Source organism: Telopea speciosissima, chromosome 4 (genome assembly GCF_018873765.1).
Source record: "Telopea speciosissima isolate NSW1024214 ecotype Mountain lineage chromosome 4, Tspe_v1, whole genome shotgun sequence".
Classification (NCBI taxonomy): Eukaryota; Viridiplantae; Streptophyta; class Magnoliopsida; order Proteales; family Proteaceae; genus Telopea; species Telopea speciosissima.
In genome coordinates, this window is record NC_057919.1 from 59,087,139 (window position 1) to 59,105,639 (window position 18,501).

Here is an 18,501-nt window from a genome sequence, read left to right on the forward strand (position 1 = left end):
TACAAGAAACACATGCAACCATTCCAAACACATTTTCAACATTTCAAGCACCTTCCAAACACTAACACTACTGTACTGTTGCCAAGAAAGACAACATATACCCTTCAAACATTGCCAAAACTCAACAATCTCCCCCTTTGGCATTGTTCGCAACACCAGCTGCTCTCTCCCCCTTTGGCGACAATACCAAAGGCTGACACACTCCCCCTAGTAGGGAACTTCCCTATTGGAGCGCCCACCGCATATTTCCTAATCTGTCTCTCTCAGTAACATATAAATAACCCTAATCTCTCTATCTCTCTCTATCTTCTTAACCTATAAATAACCCTAATCTCTCTCTCTCTCTCTCTCTCTCTCTCTCTCTCTCTCTCTCTCACTCACTCACACACACACACACACACACACACACACATTAACCTATAAATGGTATTATGTCTAAGAAACCTATCTAAATTTGACTGTCATTGCAGCAAACAAATACGGCAGACATGTTGGATTTGGCAGTGCAACATATCAAATGCCTCCAGGGCCAAGTGCAGGTTCGTTAAAAATTTACTCATTTGTAAGGTGTGAGAAAAATGAAAACATGAAGTCATTAGGATCAGTAAAATTGACACACAAAATCAATTTGTGCTTTACTTTAATTTTTTGGACACATGAAAAACTAAAGTTTATTTTATTGGAAAGGAAGCATGCGCCGCCTTTATAAAGATATATTTTTTTTATACTCTTCTCACATAATAAACAGTGGGGTCTACATAGGGGTGTAAATGAATAGCCGAAATCCATTTTCGAATCCGTGTCCGTATCCGTTTAGCACTATCTAAATCCATCCGAAAGCTAAACGGATGCGGATACGGATAGGCTATAGCTATCCGAAAAGCTATATTTACATGTAAACGGATAAAATATCCGATCCGTATCCGGGTCCATATTCGTTTAGCACTATCTAAATCCGTCTGAAAGCTAATAGGATGCAGATGCGGATATAGCACTATCTGAGCCGAATACAATTCGTTTACATCCCTAGGTCTACATTGACATTTACTCTCTTATTTTGATTATATGAGTTCTACGTAGGCACCATATGAATGATACCATTTTCCAACCCCTCATTGCTATAGTATGCAGATTCCTTCTTACTATGCCATGTTAGAAACCCTCCTCTCTCTTTTTTTTTTTATTTACTCTATATTTTGATGAAGCTATGCCTTGTTACATGCTATTAATTGAATTACACGGTAATGTAGCTTGATGGTTTCAAGCCCTAAAGATGGGTTTGGTTCTCTTGAACAGTACAATATTTCCATGTAGAAAACCAGAAAAATGAGTATTTTGATGGAATATTAAACTATTTTTGTAAAGAAATGGAAGATGGAAGATTAATTTTTCGTTCATTTGTTTCTAGAAGTAGAAAATATTCATCCTCAAAATTTTCTTATATATTTTTTTTTGCTAAAGGTCAGCAAAGTGTATATTACCTAATAAAAGAGTACATAATACAAGATTGGAGAGGTCCCCAACGTGAAGAGTCAGGGAAAAATCAAAGCCTCTCACCTATGGCCATCAACCATCAATACCAAACATAAAATTAGGAACCATTGGAAACACCCTAGTCCCTCAGTTGATCTATTATGAGAACCGAAACCTGTTGCTTTCTAGGATATCCCACTCTATCTCAATTCTTGCATAGCTTGGGGCTTCCTCCCATCGTTGAGAGACATTTGAAGAGGCACACCTTTTGGCTAGAAGATCTGCTATAGTATTTGCTTCCCTATAACTATGTGTATTATTCCACATAATGTCTTTAAGCTTCCCTTAGGATGTCTCTGGCAGTTTCGTAAGATCCCTGCTGGACTAGAATTTCCCGGATTCCCTATTGAGCAACCATCAATGTTTAGCTTCGTCCAGTTTTCTTCAGGTTTTCTCCACTGAACTTCCATGATCCTTCTGGCTAGGGCATTTGGAAAGGAAACACCAATATTACGAGCTAGAACCAGATCCTGCATAGACTTGATGGAGCACTTCAATAGTGTTGAGGCGTCCCTGCAGTCTGATATCAGTAGCCGCAAGACTGAGGCAGACCTATTGCTGCTCCCTTCATACCGCCTGCTATTTCTTTCACTCCAGATATGCAATGGAACCAAGATGAAGCCCGCAAGCCACACCTTGGGTAGAACACTAGTACCAGCTTTCTCCTTCCACCAAACGAACAAATCATGTATGGAATCCTTCGCTGGCCATGCTCTTTGAAACAAGGAGAGAAACCCCTGCCACAATTTCAAAGAAAAAGAACATTCAAGGAAAATGTGTCTTTGAGAATCAGTAGCTTTCAAGCATAAGTTACAGCATGAGGCCAATGGGACGCCCTTCTGGGCAACTAGCTCATCAGTTGGCAATTTCTGTTGCATCATCCGCCAGCCAAACATTGAATGTTGAGGTTTCAAGTAAGGAGCCCATACCACTGAATGCCAGGCTATCCGGTTTTCATCTCTTCTAAGGCCCTCCCACGCCGACTTAACTGTGAATTCACCTTGTTTGGATAGGGTCCAAACTCTTGTGTCCTCAGCCTTGACTGATGGAAGAGGTATGGAGGAGGCTAGATTGATAATCTGTTGAAGCACTGGGGTGTCTACCATAGGGAAATTCCACTTTGAGTTTGAGATGAAGCTAGCCAGTGGTGTGTTAAAGGTCTTTAACCAATTCTCCGACCCCTAGAACCCAGGGTGTTCTGCAATAATATCTCCATTAAGCTAACGATCGTGCCAGAAATCTATAGCCGAGCCATCCCCCAAAACCCAAGCTTCATGATCCGAGACAAAGTCCCACATCTTCTTGATCCCAAGCCAAATCGAAGAAGAAGAATTGATCTGGTGTTTAATTCTACCCTTAGAAGCGCATCTTGCTCGAAGGAAGGTACTAATAAGGGAATTCTCAGCCTTAATTCCTCAACAGAGTTTGCAAAGCAGTGCCTTATTAACCTACCTAAATTTCCTAATGCCCAGACCCCCTTCTTCGCAAGGCTTACACACCCACTCCCATTTCACTATAATTCTTTTAAAAACATCTGGATCTCCGCACCAAATAAAATTCCGAACCCATCTCTCCATTAAAGAAATTAAAGAGGTAGGCCACAAATAAACTGAGAAGGTATGAATTTGCATGCTAGTCATCACTGACCTGACCAGTTGGACTCTCCCTGCCAAAGAAATTAGCTTTCCTTTCCATCCCGCCAATCTGGCTTTGAATTTGTCCATCAATGTTGAGATAGCATCCTTCTTGACCCTTCCTTAAAACTGTCGATCTCTAGATATCTGGTACAAAAATTGCTCTCAGGGAATCCGACAATGTCCTTTATCTTCACCCTTCTAATAGTACTTACATTACACAAGAACATTTTGCTCTTATGAATGTTTATACTCTTCCCCGAGTACTCATGGTATTCTTCCAAGAAATCCGTCAGGCATCGAACAGAACGAGTACCTGCTTTAACAAATAGGAAAACATCATCAGCAAAAAGCAAATGGGTGGGAACCACTACCCCATGCGGCCCTTGGAGAGGCGAAATCTTCTTTTCTTCCTTTAATTTTGTGAACCCCCAGCATAAAGCTTCCTCTGCAATAACAAATAGAAGAGGTGCCAACGGATCTCCTTGCCTGAGTGCCCTCTCAACACCAAAAAATCCCACAGGACCTCCATTTAACAGGATAGAGAGCTTAGCTGAAGAAAGGAGTTGATGGATCTTGTTTACCCACGATGCACAAAACCTGAACTTCCTCATGACATCAAACATAAAGTCCTACTCCATTGTGTCATAAGCTTTTTGGATGTCCAGTTTGAGGCCCATTCCCCCATAAGATTTAACATGCAATATATTTGTCACTCAGGACGCGAGACAAATATTGGAAAATATCACCTTCCCTTTCTGGAATGCCCCTTGCTCCTCAGAGATCAGCTTAGACAGGAACCCCGGCAATCAAGTAGCCAAGATTTTTGGTATCAACTTATACAAAAAATTCCCTAGACAAATAGGACAGAACTTGTCCAGGGTAATAGCTTCTTCCACTTTTGGGATTAAAGTGATGAAATTATTATTCACCCCCTTTGTGATAATGCCCTCACGGAAAAAACTCATAATAGCTCTACACACATCCCTTTCGATGATCTTCCAGCAGTGTCTAAAAAAAGCCCCAGGGAATCCATCAGGCCCAGGGGCACTATCCGGATCCAAATCAAAAACCGCCGCCTTTATCTCTTCTCTACTAGGGACTGCTGTAAGGAAAGCATTGTCTTCCTCTGAAATCACAGGGGGAATGGATGATAGAATCTTAGGTCGGGCCACAGAGGGACTTCACTTATGAAACTCCTCATAGAATTCTGTAACAAAACTACCAATTTGAGTGTTTTCAGTGAGAATAGTTCCATCTGGCTTCTTCAACATTCTAATAAGGCTCTTTGATAGTCTGATTTTTGTAGCAAGGTAGAAAAATTTTGTATTACGGTCACCACATGAGAGGTACCTGACTCTAGATTTCTCCGCCCAATACTTCTCCTAAAGGGTAATAGCTGAGACATAATCCTTCTTTGCCTATTCTTCACACTGGACTAAGAACTCCGAGCTTCCCACTGTCTCCAAAACTTCCTATGCATCATCTAAAGCAACTCTAGATCGGTCCACCTCCACATTCACAGTGGGAAACACTGGCCAGGCTATTAGTACCCCCTTTACTCGCTTAAGCTTCTGAACCACCACAAAGAAAGGGGAACCCAAAACACACTCGGCCCATGGCCTCTCAACAACCGAAATAAAATCATTATGCTCTAGCCAAAAATGTTGCATTCTGAAAGGGCAGTTCTTTGGCTTAGGCACCACTTCCGAAGATACAACTATAGAGGAGTGATCAGAAATTGAACGAGGCAGGACACGCTGGAAAGTATCACCAAACACATCTAACCACGCTGCATTACAAAAACTTTTGTCCATAAAGGCTGCCACATTCCCTCACTTCCTGTTATTGCTCCAAGTGAACTTATTTCCTTTTGAAGGCAACTGGATAAGAGAGGAGGCATCTAAAAAAGCAGCAAACTCCATTGCAGAGCCATTATTAAAAGCACCAGGACCCCATTTCTCTGTAGCTAGAAGGGTAGCATTAAAATCACCAATCACTAACCAGGGCATTACCGAAAAAGGTTGACTCGACAGGTCTGACCACAAATCTCTCCTCCGTGCATGGAAGCTACTAGCATAAACCGACGAGAGAAAAACTTTCTCCCCTCCCACCTGTAAGAACACTGTAATTTGTTGGTCAGAGGAGCTAATAACCATAGGCTTTTGAATGCAGTTCCTCCTAGTGATCCAATGGTTCGGGTTCTTTCCTTCTCTTTCATTGTGCATACACTCAACCGAGAACCCCATATGCTTAAAAAATAACTTTGGGAACTTTTCTGAACCAATCATTGGCTCAGCTATACATAACACATCAGGTGCATGAGTTTTTACCAGAATTCTTAAAGCAGCCTTTGTTCGGCTGTTGAGAATTCCACGTAAATTCCAAAAGATTACCTTCATTTTAAAACCAATGTTTTCGTGGCTTCCCTTATAGCTCAGCGTGGTTGATTCCACGCCTTCGTTGGCTCCTTTCCAGCCCTTCTGCTCTTTACTGGTGTAAAAGTACCAGCTAAAACCGCATCCGCCTGCCTGACCTCATCAAAGGCTGTCGCCAAAGCCGACTGATCGTGCCCACTCCCCTGGCCTTCCAAAGATAAAACTGCATCCCCCTGATCCTGCTACCCCACTTCATCCACCTCCTTAGACTGCTCCATAAGGTCCTTACTACCAGGACACTCCAATACTACTTCAATAGAACCCCCCAAATCTGTATGAACAGGCTAGGTTTCAATAACAACCCCTTGGTGTAGCACCACTTCCAAAGCACCCACAGAGCCCTCTTGAACCGTCTGCATCTGTGAAACTTAAACCCCCATGCACTCCTCTCCTGATCCTGTGGCCCCACTCCCCGCGGCATGGATTGGGGGAGAGGCCGCCTTCCTTTTCCTTCTCCATAGCCCATGGCGTGGCTTTTCATGATCATCGACATAAACTGCACCCGGGATCGTGGGCTCCTCTCGTGGCTCATGCACACGGTTGGGGCACGAATCTGATTTATGGCCAAATTTCCTACATTCCCCAGACCGTGACGGCGGATCCTCAAACACAACAAGCTATTTGAAGAGGAATAACTCAGCACTACCCGGCTGTTCCCGCTCCACCAATACCTCTGTAACCCTAGGCAGGGTTTCATCCTCGTCCACACAAACCCTAGCAAAGTGGTCGTAGAACGAGTCCTTTGTCTTCCTATCAATGGCTACCGGTAGCCCCACAGCATTAGCGATTGAGAACAAGATCTCATCATGCCAGTATTCCTGCGGTAGTCCCGGTAGCCAGATCCAGGTTAGCCGATCGGTCATCTGCTGAGTTTCCACATTAAAATCAGGGCTCCATCGATAGAACCTTAACAACTGCCCTTCAATGCGAAATGGACCCCGTCTCCAGATCTTTGTCAAATCTGCTTCATGATCAAACTTGAAAAGCACAAATCCTTTACCAAGGGTTTTCAACTCCACAGTCCCTTCAAGGGCCCAAGAATCCCGTGTGAATCTACGCACATCGTTCATCGAGAGATACCTGAAATTTAACCTTCCAATCAACGAAAACCTAAGCTGATCCATCTGCACCTCATTGGTTGACTTGGGAATCTAGATGCGAGTCATACTGCCATCCCTCACTGGCTGGGGGAGATTCTCCGCAATGGGAATCCGAGCTCCAACTGCCGTTGCAAACGATGGCTGTAAGGAAACCCCAGTCGGACCTAGAACCTCCTCCCCAGCAGGAACTCCATCCTCGACCCCTCCATTGATCACAGGCGCCTCTGACGCATCCGAGGCCACCGTCGCATGATGGGAACTGCTGCCTGCATGAAAAACCCTAGAAAAAACCCTAACCGCCGCCGCACCACGCTCCCTCTCTCCAGAACTCATATTTTTCCCTCTCTCTCTTATATATAATCTTATAATTTTTTCTTTTTTCTTTTATATGTTTCTAGAAGTAGAAAATATTCACCCACAGATTTTTCGTATATATTCATTTATATTATTTTCTCTTTTCTCTTTTCTTTTTTCCTCTAGATTTCATATTAAAAAGGCAAAAGGTTTTATGCATGGCCGATTTATGTACTCAATCTAGCCTTCAACTATTGGATGGGGAGAGAGGGAAATAAGTTATTATATTTTTGTCCGCCACCATGCAATGGTTGAAAGGCACAACCTTATACGTACACGGCCATGCCTAAAAACTGGGTCCTATTAAAAAATATAAATTTTAGGAGTGAAGATGATGAAGGTTGTTACCTCCTACCAACCTTCCCCTTTCCAAATTTTTATCTTTTTTTTTTTTTTTTGTCATTTTCTAGAGAACCAAATACAATAATAAAGTTATTTGTTGCAACATTAGATATATTTTCTCGAGCAACCAAACAACTATAGGAAAACTCAAAATTCTTTTCTACCGAACGCCCCACTACTCCTTCCTTAATCTGCATATTCTAGGCACCCAAATGCAGCTAGCCTCCCAAATGGAGTTTTATACTAGCTAAAAGAGCAAAAAAAGTAGAGTTACAAATTATTTGACCCCTTGTAGGGTTTCAATAAGAGAATCCCTTGTATCATATTACAATACGACATAGTATATTAAGGAATGTTAAACAATGCTTTATTTCCTTGCAAAGTCAGCTGCTCAGTTTGAAGTCTCAACTCCGATTCTTTCACGGCCTGATCATGTGGAGGAGGAGCTGAGGGTGGATGCTCAGAGAAGGCCTGGATTCAGATTGTCTTAATCTGTTCTAGTTTTGTTTCTTTACTTTGTTTGGTTCATTTTGTTGCTTTCCCCGCTGATGGCTTTGTCATAGGTGGGGTATGCTTCTACTCGATTTTTGTTGATTACCAGCTCGACCAGCTCCTTTTGTACTTTGTTTTTTCTTCTTAATATACATGACCTTTTGGCAAAAAAAAAAAAATATTTCCATACACCTACCCAATTAAAAAAAAGAAAAAAGAAAAAAAAAAGAGAATATTATGATAGTTCTTCTGTCCTCCAGATAACTTAAATTTATCCATTACATTTAAAATTTACCCACCCCATTTTTTTCTGTATATTTTGCCTAGTTCTTTATTTTGTTGTTGTAACGTTAGAACTTCCCCTATTACAAGGATTATTGGATAAATCCTTAAACATCTGGAGACTCAATCATTTGGGTATTATTATTGGCACCTTGAGAGTGAATTATTCAATAATATATCTTAACTTTTCTCCCTCTCTTGCAGAAGCTCAACAAAAATATTGAAAAATGCACATGTGGATGCAAGCAAGAAAAGTAACATTTTCTTAAAAAGAAAAGATGGGAAATAACTGCTCCATTGTTAAAATCAAATAGAAGAAGGAAGATGCAGAGCTGTTGAAGAAGGCAGAGAACTAAAAGTAGGACTAATTCCTCAACCTTGCCAAGTGAAGAAGATGGAAATCAGCTTTGCATGTACAAGGAATTTACAAGTTTTTTTTTTAGTTATTCTTCTATCCTTCCCATCTTCCTTCCTCTCCATTATTAACAAGTCTACTTTGTTTTGATTTTAAAAGAGTTATTGATGTTAATCGAAGTTGGTTTATTATTTGGCGTTTGGCGGTCCAATTAGACATGTATTCTCCACTTTGACCAAAATGCCCCTAAACCTGAAAAATGACAAAAAATACCCGAGTAGCACTGTTCTTGGAATAAAATGACAGTAAATAATACGTTAAAATGAGGTATAAAATATGGTCCGAGCAAGATCGTCGAGATGTCTATATGACCAAGGCCATGCCCCGAGTTGGACTCGAACCAACACCTCTGGAAAGGTAAATTAAATACAATCCCAGCGAACTCCCTTTATTCTAATCGCGGCTTTTGTTTACCCGGTTCCCCACGAGGGTGGGTACGTCCGGGGTCGGTCGTTTTGACCGACAGGTGGCACTTGGTCAACCTCTAAAAAAAAAAAAAAGGCTAGAATCCCTGGTCTCAGCTTGGAACCTTGGTAGAACCTTTAAACACATACACCATTTCAATTTCACTTTGATTTTACTTGCCAGATTTTTTCAAGTATTGAACTCAAATGTCCCTCCACTACAATTGGCTTGAATGACATGCAGGGCTTGCACCAGACACCCAAGTTACTAAGTAGTGTTGGAATAGATTCTCAGTGCATATATCATTTGATTGCCACATTGTGGCTTTAGACATTGATGCAATATAAGTTCAAACTTTTTTTCTTATTTTATTCTACTCCAATCCGTGCAATGTCTTGACCTCTTAAGCTTTCTAGGTGGCCCTTGTAGCGAGCATTAGGCCAATTACTCTCAAACCAGACGGCCTTAAGGAATTAGGTGTAAAACACCTCTCGGGCTTACTTACTCAAACCAAATAGGCTACAAGCCAAGACTAGATCAAAGAGCAAATAAATTTTTTTTTTTTTTTAATTTCACTTTGATTTTACTTGCCATATTTTTCCAAGTATTGAACTCAAAATGTCCCTCCACTACAATTGGCTTGAATGACATGCAGGGCTTGCACCAGACACCCAAGTTACTAAGTAGTGTTGGAATAGATTCTCAGTGCATATATCATTTGATTGCCACATTGTGGCTCTAGACATTGATGCAGTATGAGTTCAAACTTTTTTTTTATATTTTTTTTATTTTATTCTACTCCAATCCGTGCAATGTCTTGACCTCTTAAGCTTTCTAGGTGGTTTTTGTAGCGAGCTTTAGGCCAATTACTCTCAAACCAGATGGCTTTAAGGAACTAGGTGTAAAACACCCCTCGGGCTTACTTACTCAAACCAAATAGGCTACAAGCCAAGACTGGATGAAAGAGCAAATAAAATAATATTGTAAATCAATACAATGGCCAAGATAAAGAATGCAGCCACTCCAAAATAATTTACTTTGAGATTTTCTAGATATTCCCTCACACTTGAACTTTATTAACCCACTCTGAGTTGGAGAACTGTCATACATCTAACTTAGGGAGGTTTGGGGTAGGGTGAGTCACACTGTTTTTCCTTAAGATTAGATTGAGTAGGTCATCTAGGGTACAAAAGATTTCAGCTCGGAACCTTGGTAGAACCTTTAAACACATGCACAATTTCAATTTCACTTTGATTTTACTTGCCATATTTTTCCAAGTATTGAACTCAAATGTCCCTCCACTACAATTGGCTTGAATGACATGCAGGGCTTGCACCAGACACCCAAGTTACTAAGTAGTGTTGGAATAGATTCTCAGTGCATATATCATTTGATTGCCACGTTGTGGCTTTAGACATTGATGCAGTATGAGTTCAAACTTTTTTTTATTTTTTTCTTTCTTTTATTCTACTCTAATCCGTGCAATGTCTTGACCTCTTAAGCTTTCTAGGTGGCTCTTGTAGCGAGCTTTAGGCCAATTACTCTCAAACCAGACGGCTTTAAGGAATTAGGTGTAAAACACCCCTCGGGCTTACTTACTCAAACCAAATAGGCTACAAGCCAAGACTGGATCAAAGAGCAAATACATTTTTTTTTTCTTGGCAATCAACTATATATGTCATGCAAGTGTATCATGGTTCAACCTTAGCACCTAACCAAAACTCGTGTATACAAGATGACTAACAAAATCGGCTCTCTCAGTAGACAGTGTACTTTCAAAGAATTTAAAATCCCCTTGATCGCTATATTCCAATTCCCTCCTCAGTGCGAAATTTTTATTACTTGAAAGTGCATGGTATTTTGGATGCTCTCAAAGTCTTTCAGAAAAATAAACTAAAGAGGCTACACACTCGATCTCGAACCAAAATAAAGACTACAATTCGATGAATCCCCCCTTCCCATACTTAAATTATGCAGCATGCAGAAATAAAAATGAGGGTCGAGATGAGGGGACTTACCTGATATAATCATCAAATGGAACTCATAGCCTCTCAATCTTTTCAGACTTGACCAATGGATTAGCCTTAGCAATAGCTTCTTGACCCACAACCTTGTAGTTGAAGAAACAGACATGCATCTCAGGGTACCTGTGCTTTGAGCAGAAAGTACTTCCACACCTACAGTTGAACCCTAGCAACCCTACTTTCTTACTGCAACTCATACACTTATTATTCTTCATCATCACCACCGGAGATGATTCATTAATGGCACCGGCAAGGACTGTGGGATTAGAAATCTCAACAGGACTTCCAGAAGACGTTGAGGGGAGGAGTGATAGTTGCACGGTTTTTGACGTTTTTATTGGAGAGCAGCGTTTGGCTTCTTGGAGAGAGAAGTCCCTATAACACTTGGAGCAGAGGTTAAGGGTTGCTGGTTTGCCAAAGAAACCACATCCGTTTGCACAGCGAGAAGGGTTTTCAGGTGCTTTCCCTCCCATCTCTTCGTTTTTTCTCCCTTCAGAACCCATCTTCTTCTTTCTCACTCTTGTTGATCTCGTTGTTAGTTTTCTGTTTGGGGAGGGTATCAAGGGATGAGAAGACACAGAGCAAAATGAGACGATACAGAGATTTTGGGAATGTTTCTCACACAGACCATGAGAAGACAAAACTGCTTTCATTTATATAGAAACAGCAAATTGCTTAAACTTACATATTGTGCCTACACGTGGACATGAGGGGACCATGTGGACTATGATGTCAGAAACAGAAAAATGAACAAACTAACTAACAACTGTATTCCTATTAGAGGGGAGTGTTACGTAATACGTTTATATAAAGTAGAGAAAGAGAGATTAATTCATATTCATACTCGGATTTGTTACTTTGATTTTGATTATATATTGACAATAGGGCCCCTTGACAATACTACCATTAAAGCTGTCCTAAAAATTGATGAAACATAACAATAATAGTATATGCAGGGGTATTTTGGTCAGATAAAGTAATTAATTTTTTTCTTTAAAGGTGTTGGGAATTGGAATGGATAGGTGCAGAGTTTGCAAATAGAAGAAAGGAAAGAAAGGAGTTCTAGAAGCAGATTAGGTAGGGCTAAAAATTTTATGTATTCTCTCTTATTTAATGCATAATTTTGGCTAAATATCAAAATTTAAAAAATAAAAAAGATGATTACGATTATAAATTTTTGACAAATCTGGGCCGTAGGAAAATATAATATGGGTCATATGATTAAATCAGGCCCTAATTTTATACCTGACCAATCTATAATGTTCTATTTTATCTCTTTTTTTTTTTTGTAGAAGTTCTATTTTATATCACACCTTGACAGGAGGTGAAATGATAGCCGCATCCCAATGAAAGGCAGAAATTCTGCCTCCATGATGCCAATGTGCACTCTCATTGGTTCCTATGCGCACACAGAGACCACACTTCCCCACAAAGAACACTGACCCAAAAATTAATTACTAAACGAAACTTCAAATAATATATCATTAACCACATGTTTTGATAGTTTTTCCTTCCGAACTCGCACAGCCAAGTGATGGGTTTCTGAGACAAAACACCTGTCTTTCTTAAGAATATTTACAAAGTGAAAAAAACTACTCATAGTTTTAAAGTCCAACAAAAAAAGTAGAAGTATCCGAAGGCTGCTGGTCCATTTCTTGTTGAAGAAAAATCACCACCTCGCTACCATGACTTCAAATGGCCGGTCACGTACGGTTGTGACACCTAATTGCTTGGCTTTTTGGACGCTATTGAGCAGTACCCTTGCCTTTGATTCTCTCATTCTCATAACCACGGTTAAGAGTAGCGCTAATGAATTAGCCATTGATTACAATATTGCTCAATGTTGGAGGATATTATTTCTTCATTGAGATTGATCTCCAATAGGAGAATATCTAAATACATTAGTTGAAGATCGAGAATGATATCGCATGTGATAACACATGGCTTAGAGAGACTGATTTTAATAAGGAATGGGAGACCTAATGGATAGCACATGCCTTAATGGGAGATCTAATGGAAATACCAAATAAGAGATTTCCATTGTGAGGAAATCTCTATATCGGTCAATACAACCCCTCAAGATGAAGGGCCTGTGGAGCGGACCTTTAGTTTGTTGCGCATAAATTGGAACTGTGCCATTGGCAGGGCCTTGGTCAATGTATCAGCCAGCTGATCGACAGTGCTGATAAACTGAACTGTAAGCTGTCTGTTGCATCAAGAAATCGTCAGGCAGTCCTTCGAGTGCTGTAATCTGCAAAAGGACCAGAGGGTGACAAAGGAGAACCGGTGTGGTTCCGGCCTAGGACCCTCCGATGCCAAAGTTAGATCTCCTGACCAAACAAATAAATAATAGTATTCAAGATTCCTTAGATGGGTAGAGTACCTTCCCTTTTATAGTGGGGTTTGGCGGTGTGGAGAGTCCCAGTTGATGGTGGGTAGTCTTCGTAGTTGATAGAGTCCCTGAGTAGCAGGGCTCATCCTTGATTGGTTGTCTTCCCGTGAGACGTAGTGTCATGATAGACTTGGTATCCTTGATGGATAGACTTATCGACGCGGTAGATGAGGTTCCCGATATATGAGTCCGCTCAGACTACGTGACTGATAGGCAGTAGCCTAGAATCCTTTGTTATGTGACCTGTCTTGTTGATGGTGGTGGACGCCGCCGTGCTCGAGGGGGACTGCGCCCGAGGGGATCCGCGGCCGGTCCACGCCCAGGGCTTGCAGTCTGCACCTGGGATCTTCAGTCCGCGCCCAAGGCTTGTGGTCCGTGCCCGGGGTCTGGGGTCTGCGCCTGAGGTCCTTGGTCCCGCCCGGGTCCGGTCTAGGTCGAATCTCTCCTTGGTTCACCTGTTTGCTTCTGGTCCTAAGCTGGCCCTCCTTCCTAGGTTAGGACACATGGCAGTCCCTGGTTGGTCAGGGTGATTTTGGGTTTAACATTTGCCCTCCACTCTCTTGGAACGGAGTGCTCAAGAGAGTATCTTTTTCATTTTTGTTTTGAAACTTTCTCTCCCTTTCTCTCTTCTGGTTTCTTCCTTTCTTGGCTGTTAGCCCTTCACCTTCCTAGTGGCTTGCTTACTCTTGATCTTGATCACGTCCGCGGTCTCGGTCATGAGCTTGTCGCCTCCTTGTGCCTGTGTCGCCCATACCTTGGTCTCATGTTCTTTGCTCGTACCTCGGCTTGTTTGTGCTCGTTCGCACCCATTGGCGCCGCTTGACTATCTGCACCTGTCCAATCTGCTCCTGTTCGATCCACGCCCATCTTGATCCGTGCCTGTTCGATCCGTGTCTGTCTTGATCCACGCCTGTCTCGATTCGTGCCTATTTCGATCCGCTCCTGTCCTGATCCACGCCCGTCTCTATCCGTGCCTGTCGAGCTGGGTTGGCGTCTATCGCGCCCATCGATCCACACCTATAGGTCATCCGTGCCCGTCCGTGCCCGTTGCCACCGCTCAACCGCGGCTCTTGGGCGTGGCCAAAAAGCCTTTTCTTTCTTCTCTCGTTTCTTCTGTTTCTTCTTTTCTCTCTCCTACTTTTTCTCTCTTTTCTCTCTTATCGTTTGCTTTTAGGCGGCATCCATCCGCCCATTCATAAAATTTTTTTTTTTTTTTTTTTTTAACTCTCCTTCTTGTCTCTCTTCTCTCTCTCTCTCTTCTCCTTTGCTTTTGGGCGGCGTCCATTGATGGATGGCGGCCATTCATAAATTATTTTTTTATTTTTTTATTTTTTGAACTCTCCTTCTTCTCTCTCTTCTCCTTTGCTTTTGGGCGGCATCCATTGATGGATGGCGCCCATTCATGAATTTTTTTTTTCACTCTGTTTCGTCTCTCCTTTCGCTCCACTCATCCTTTGCTCTCACTCACGAGTCCGTGCCCATGGCCCTTTGGGCTTGGACCCTTGACTGCTTCTTTTTTTTTTTTTTTTTTTTTTTTTTCCTTTGCTCTCCTTGCCTAAGGGGTTGACGCCCATAGACCGTGGCCCTTGATGGATTTTTTTTTTTCTTCTCTCTTAAGAGTCAAAGCCCATTGATGGCGCCCTCGTTCTATCCTCGCCCATTGACGCCCCTTCGATCGACGCCTGGTGATGCCCATTCGATCCTGATCCGTGCCCTTTGACACCCATTCGATCCTATCCGCGCCTTTTGATGCCCATTCGATCCTTTTGATGCCCATTCGATCCGATCCGCGTCTGACGATGCTCATTCGATTCGTGCCTGGGCGACGCCCATCGATCGATGGCTCGACGCTCATTCAATTCGAGCCCGTAGGTTGCTCGGCTCGATCCACGTCCAACAACGCTCATTCAATTCGATCTATGCCTGGTGACGCTCGTTCGAGTCGATTCTGCGCCCATCTCCGTTGGTCCATGCCTGTCTTCTCTGGTATATAAAATATTTGCTCTCCCTTGGTCTTTGGCCATAGACACATCTTTACTCGAACCTTAACCTCGACTTCTCGCTAACTTCGACCTCGGACCTCGAACCTCGTCCTTAGACCATGCCCATAACCTGTCGCCTACGGCCCTTGGTCGTGGCATTTTTTTTTTTTTTTTTTTTTGTACTAAGTCGAATTGGTCTTTGGCCATAAACACATCTTTACTCGAACCTTGACCTCAATCCCTCGCGAACTTCGACCACGGACCTCGGACCTCGAACCTCGAACCTCGAACCTCCCCCATGTCCATGGCTTGTAGCCTACGGCCCTTGGCCGTGGCCCTTTTTTTTTTTTTGATGGGTACCTTATGGGTTCACTTGTTGGTCGTTGCAGTTCGCTTTCCATTCTCCTGGGTTGGCGGCTTGAAGTGTTGGTCAAACAACGGTCCAGGGATCAAACCATGGTTCCGTAGGGAAACCAATTATAAATCAATTAGGGTATTGCAGGCCCTGGGTTATCCCATGGTGTCCCATGGGTGCCCCATTTTAATTTTAGGGTGTCCCATGGTTTCCCATGGGAACCCTGGTGCATCCCTATTAGGGTTTCTCCTTCCCTATTGTGTCCCATAAAATTAATTATCACAATAGGGACGGAGAAATTCGTCTCTAGTCCATCACATGGCAAGAGGGATCCATCCCATACTCGAATGCGCAGTGGAAATTAATCGATTCGAGTTTCTTTCGCATCCCATAAATATTAATAATCAATTAACAGAAGGAATTAATAAAGAACTGCTAACCTGGTGAGCCTCAAGTGTTGCTCCTCCAATAGACAGTGGTTCTTCCTCCAGTGAGCGCTCCAAGCAAACAGATCTGAACTCCAATGGTGCTACCAAGGTTCTACATGCCAATCACAGATGCCCTCAAACTCCTCAGCACATATCTAGGGTTTCATAAACCCTAACTCTCAAACATAGGTGAGAGAAGCAAGAAGAAGAAGAGAGATCACAAGAGGGAGAGAGAGAAACCAAAAATGTAGGAGAGAGAGTGTCTCCTCCAAAAACGTGGAGAGCTCCCTCTTCTGCGTTTTATGGTCCCCTATTTATAATAATAGGGTTTAATTAAATCCTAGATAGACTTAATAGAGCCCTAGTGAGAGTTTGACTCTCTCTCTCTCAGTCTGGCAGTTCTGTTTAAACTCAAAGTGCTACACAGGTGAAGAAGCAGAATCTAATAGGGAAAGTATTAATTAGATTCTTTATTTAATTATTAATGGATAATTACAATTAGCACCAAATCCATTAATTAAATAAAGAGCCAATTAAATTAGAAAATTTCAAATAACTCCCTATATGATAACAATTTATCATATACAACCCCCCCCCCCCCACTAATCAACCTCATCATTATGGAATCTAGGGCATGTACACATGTACTGCCAAACCCCAATCCATAGTACATGTCCATATAAGAGCGTCTGTGCATCCGATCGGGTCCCGCAAAACTCGATAAAACACTTTATTTGAAATAACTATAAATAATGTATCATTTTATGTAAAATAAATTTTGCAAAACCATTTCCAAAACGGTACTGGATCCAGATTCTAATCCGACCATGCACAGACAGTCTCTATCTTGGTGTTCCCCAATCGGGCAGTGGTGACCGTGTTGGATAACTCCTTCACTCACAAAGTGTTCACGCATTCCCAGAACACCGGTTTTGACTCGCTTGAGTCTCAGTCATTGATGAACCAAAGAATGCGATCACTTTGCAGTGACAGGGTTCCCTCAGGTACAGGGTGTCGGTGACACATGTCTATCCCTTCCTACATCTGGCAGTAATACATGAGGGAATCGATAAAGTAGATTCTTCGCCAATGCACACATTAAACATGTGAGTACTCGCATTCGTACCCTGACATCACATGTCTAGGCATACCCAATGCGACAACCATATGATAAGGGTGCCCAGCCCAAACCCTAGTCGTGACTACCATTTTAAGTATAACTTACGGACACATAATGCTCAAAAAGTTTATATCGCATGTGACAATATTAAACTAAAATGTATAAATGTTCAATACAAAGGTGAACCGGGTTAAACCGGACCGAACTGGGTTTGATGGACACACACTTGTCCAACAATCTCCCACTTGTACATCAAAGCCAATTCCCCATACATTTTAAACCCATGCCCTCCATGTGTTTCTCAAACACTCCTGGTGACAAACCCTTTGTCATGGCATCAGACACATTTTCAGTTGTGTCCACTTTGGAGATACTCACGTCACCCTGCTGGATAATCTCTCTGATGAGATGATACTTCCGCTGCTCGTGTTTGTTCCTCTGATGAGCCCTAGGCTCCTTAGCTTGTGCAATGGCCCCTCTGTTGTCACATAACAGGGGAATAGAGCCCTTGACAAGATCAGGGACTACCTCCAAATCTGATAGGAATTTTCTCAGCCAAACACCTTCTTTTGCTGCATCACAAGCTGCAAGGTATTTTGCTTCGGTAGTAGAATCGGCTGTAGACTTTTATTTCGCACTCCGCCACACAATGGCACCTCCACCCATTAGATATACCATCCCGGACGTGGATTTTCTGTCATCCTTGTCAGTTTGGAAATCCGAATCTGTGTATCCCAATACTGACAACTGATCAGATCCAAAAACCAAGAAATATTCCTTAGTCCTTCTCAAGTACTTGAGGATATTCTTGACAGCACTCCAATGCTCGCATCCAGGGTTAGATTGATAACGACTTACCATGCCTACTGCATAGCAAATATTCGGCCTCGTACACAACATGGCGTACATAAGACTCCCTACTGCTGAGGCATAGGGAATCCTCTTCATCTCTTCAATGTCTGTCTGAGACTGAGGACATTGAGATCTGGAAAGACTGACTCCATGTCTGAAGGGAACACTTCCCCTTTTGGAGTTCTCCATACTAAATCTGGCCAGGACTTTGTCTATATAGGTAGCCTGTGACAAGCCTAGCATCCTTTTCTGGCGATCTCTTACAAGTTTGATCCCAAGGATATAGCTAGCTTCACCAAGGTCTTTCATCAAAAACGTTGTGGATAACCACTATTTTACTGATGAAAGGAATC

General features: G+C 42.2%; 1 protein-coding gene and 1 long non-coding RNA gene across 2 annotated transcripts; one reads left to right on the forward strand and one right to left on the reverse strand.

Annotated features, from left to right (window-relative positions):
* Positions 1–462: 462 nt before the first annotated feature.
* Positions 463–8,441, forward strand: LOC122657510. Its single transcript, XR_006332319.1, has 2 exons — positions 463–539; positions 8,380–8,441. It is a non-coding gene; the product is annotated as an uncharacterized LOC122657510 (long non-coding RNA).
* A 2,595-nt stretch (positions 8,442–11,036) lies between these two features.
* Positions 11,037–11,492, reverse strand: LOC122659468 (zinc finger A20 and AN1 domain-containing stress-associated protein 7-like). The gene has a single exon (XM_043854576.1). The coding sequence runs from the start codon at positions 11,490–11,492 to the stop codon at positions 11,037–11,039; it is 456 nt and encodes a 151-aa protein (XP_043710511.1).
* Between the last annotated feature and the right edge of the window lie 7,009 nt (positions 11,493–18,501).

What these genes read in the sequence shown, in the direction of transcription:
- LOC122659468 (XM_043854576.1), bottom strand. Translation starts at nt 11,492, where the DNA reads ATGGGAGGGAAAGCACCTGAAAACCCTTCTCGCTGTGCAAACGGATGT.